Here is a 3,690-nt window from a genome sequence, read left to right as displayed (position 1 = left end):
TTTTTGCTCACAATGTTTTTGTTTGGAGGAAGGCAAGAGGAGAGATGATGCTGACAAAGGGAAAAGAGAACTGTTCTCTTTTCTTACACCTTAAAATGAAATGTTTAGGTTTCTGCATGTCATCAGTAAACAGCACAAGCAATTGCCTTTAATCTGGTAGGGTCATTGAAGCACACTGCACACAAGGAGTAGGCAGAATTCATGACTTATCTTAGTTTCAGTCAGCAGGTACCTGCAATTCAGTTTGAGGTTTCAAGAAGCAAAGTTCCAGTGAATACTAATGCTCCATCATGAAACAACCAACAATGGGGTATTTTTATTTTTTCAGATTCTTTTAGCTGCTTTAGATAGCAAGTTGATTAAGAGTTTGATTCCAGTAATGTAAGCAAGCTTCTAGAAATAGATTTATTAAAGGTATATATACCTTCCTTTGAACTACACTCAGGGTTATAGCTTTCACTCTAGTAATTCTGCTCTGCTTCCAGCCATATTTATCATACCTACACCAAATGCCTTAAAGAGCTAGATTAAACTTGGTGTCATTGAAAGCATGAGGTCCATTTACAGGCAATTAAAACAAGTTTTTCCATTTTACTTTTGAAGATGTAACACCTCACTTACATTTTCCATTAATAAAGGATGCAATAAAAGCTTGACTTGATTTTGATCAATTTTAACAAATTGAGTATCTATACACTTCACAATTTAATACGACCAATTTGGGGACTATATGTAGAGTGAGAACACAATCTATGATTATGTTTCATATCAACGTGCTCAATTTTACACCTTTTTCCAAAGACCAAAGCACAGGACCCCTGAGCATTACTCTGTATCAGCCACATTCAGAGAACGTTGCATACACACATTGACTCCTGCAGCACTGTGGCAAGCTTTGGAGTTGCCCAGTAATGGGGCTTTTTACAGCATAACCTGGCTTTATCATAATTGTGATCATAACTCAAAAGCCCATCTCTCTCTAAGGGAAGGCTGTGTTTAAAAAAAAATACACAGCTGTAAGAGATAAGGCTAATGAGTATAAAATGAGAAATCAGCTTAAATGCTAAGTCTACATTTCTGACATTTTATCAAGAAGCGATTGCTTATAAATGAGTGCAAACGATGATTATGTTTTTAAGGTTTGTTCATATTTGGAATTTTGACATCAACATGTTTCCATGTTGTTTATTGCTGTATTAAACTGATTCTCAGTGTTTTGAATAAACCTGCTCTGTCTTTCTGGAAAGCACACTACACTCTTTTTCAGACCCAAGCTACTCACCTCTTAAATGCACTGCACCTGCAGATTTCAAAGGAGAAGGTGCATTAAGATAAGCATTCAGTATGTTAAATTTCAAGACCTCGTTAGTTTCCACATAAATTCAAGGGCTGTGCATGAAAAGATCTGGACTACACAGCTGCATTGGGTAAGCTGTGTTAGAACAGGGAGACAAAACAACAACTGACCTTGACACACTACTAGTTATAACATGGCATTGATGATTTGTCAATACCAGCCCCTAAAGTTACTAGTTTACAGAATGGTCTTCCCCAAATCAACATAAAACCAGTAACAGAGAGTGCACTTGTGGACCGGGCTGTACCTGCACACCAGTTTTTAAGAGTTGTGACTGCTCCTTCAGCATACCCAGGGAGAAATAACACTTTTACCTTCTTCTGACATACAGAAGGAAAAGGTATGCAAAAGTAATACAGATATTATGCTAATTGTATTGACAAGAGGACACGAACACTGCATTAGATTAGTTCGTTTGTAAAAGGAGAAAATGGGTGTTGTCTGAAAAAAACTGAGGAATGCCTATTATCTCTCTATTGTTCTCCGAGTAAAACTTGTTTAAAAATCCACGCATGAAAGTCCTTTTCAAAGTCTCTTTTATAAAGGCTGGGCCAACAAATTAAGATTTACAGGAAAAGTCTTCCACACATTTTTATACTAATAAAGTTTTAGAAAATGCTATGAACAGACTCACATTCTCTTTTCTAAGCCTGTAAAGAGGATGTCAGAAAAAACCCGACGAACCCAGGTGTGAAATTGCAGAAAAATAAAGGCTAACGTAAAAGTCAAAACCACTTTTCACACCCATTATTATTTTAAGAGTGCTTTAAATTTGAACATCAGATATTAAGTACACACATGATTTTCCATGCTCACAGAAAGCATGAAGGCCAAAGATAGTTCTGAGATTATTTGTATGCAATAGATTCAATTGTGTAATTTTGTTTTAAAAAAAACTAGTAAGATTTATTAAAACAGTTAAAAAAAAAACTTCATGGGAGCATTCTACAACTTCTTCCAAACAATTTTTCTACATAACCTTTAAGGAAGACAACAGTAATTGCTCTTCTAGCAAAGCACACATTGGCTGGTCTCCCAGCTGTCTTATTTTATGTAGTCCTGTAATTTCACACACTGAGATTTTGGGGAAATTAATTTGACTTTTACTGATAACAGCTAAAACAAATTTTAAATAAAAAGTACAGATATATTATTTACTTGTAATTGGTATTAAATTTTAATGTCTTTATTGCATAAAGAGATTTTTTTAGAACTTAAATTTTAAGTTATTTACAAGAAAATATACAATGCAAGGTTAAAATGTCACATGTCCATTACAATAGTGCACAGCAGGTGTTTCTGCTGGGTGTCCGGCAAGGTCTCTGCATTCACATCCAACATGACACAGAGCTAGCTTCCTTCGGACCCTGCCAAACAGTAATGGAGAAAAAAAAAATTACTTATTAAGTATGAAAATGCATATTTACATATAAATGACTGAACCAAGCTGCAATGAGTAATGGTATTTGAAAACATCCACTTGAAGCCAGAGTTAAGAGAAAGGAAGGCTACTGCTTTCAGGTTTTTAATACTATTTCTCAAAATAGGTACTTTCTTCTTTCTCTGGAAGTTCTCGCCTCTCCCATTCCTAACTGCTAAATACAATTTTCTGCTCTGGAAATGGCACTGGCATGATTATTTTTTCAACTTCTTTCCTTCCTCTGCTAGGAATGCTTCTCCTCTCTCAGCTATCCCTTTTCCTTGTATCCTAACAGACTCCCAAGGGACCGGCTGTACATTGCATCAAAGGCAAAACTCATATATTAGGTGTTTTTCAGCTTTTATGCTTAGAACTTGTTCACTTACACATGCTGCCATTAAACACAGTGCATCTGAAGTGATCCAGTATATATCTGCATCAGTATGTGTAGCAGGATATACCTTCAAGATATCAGATCTCTAGAGTGCGAAGCAGACTGACATCCCTGCTAATGAAAATCTTCCCATTTCTCCCATTGCCGTTTCCCCTGCTGAAGAAGCAGTACTCAAAGCAAAACTTCCAGGATGCTCAGTTTTCCCTTTAAATGCTGACTGACCCGAAATTTTTTTCCTTTCTTTGCTGTAACTACAAACACATTTTGGTATCAAGCAACTCAAAAAGGAGCAGTCTCTGTTGAACAGACAGAATAGTCACTGGAGTGATTTCTAACACCCCCCACCCCCCCCCCCAATATGACTGACAAATGGGTAAGAACCAGTCATTACTTTTATACTTGCCCATTACAATTGTTTGGAGGAAACAATTCTTTTCCCAAATGGCTTCACAGTCAGTTTGCAGTGATTTGGGGGAATTGTTTTTTTTATTTATTTAGGGCTCCAGATGAAAACCACTA

General features: G+C 36.4%; 1 protein-coding gene across 5 annotated transcripts in view; it reads right to left on the bottom strand.

Annotated features, from left to right (window-relative positions):
- Positions 1–1,981: 1,981 nt before the first annotated feature.
- The window catches only part of SNX14 (sorting nexin 14), a 56,635-nt gene continuing 54,926 nt past the window's right edge, over positions 1,982–3,690 (bottom strand). For all 5 annotated transcript variants that reach the window (XM_075708481.1, XM_075708482.1, XM_075708483.1 and 2 more), the window contains one exon: positions 1,982–2,724. In XM_075708481.1, the coding sequence (XP_075564596.1) occupies positions 2,686–2,724 (39 nt within the window). In that variant the 3' untranslated portion in view covers positions 1,982–2,685. The remainder of the gene's footprint in view (positions 2,725–3,690) is intronic.

This window comes from Pelecanus crispus, chromosome 3 (genome assembly GCF_030463565.1).
Source record: "Pelecanus crispus isolate bPelCri1 chromosome 3, bPelCri1.pri, whole genome shotgun sequence".
NCBI classification, from domain to species: Eukaryota; Metazoa; Chordata; class Aves; order Pelecaniformes; family Pelecanidae; genus Pelecanus; species Pelecanus crispus.
Note: the sequence above shows the minus strand (reverse complement) of the source record. Positions and strands in the feature narration are given on the sequence as shown.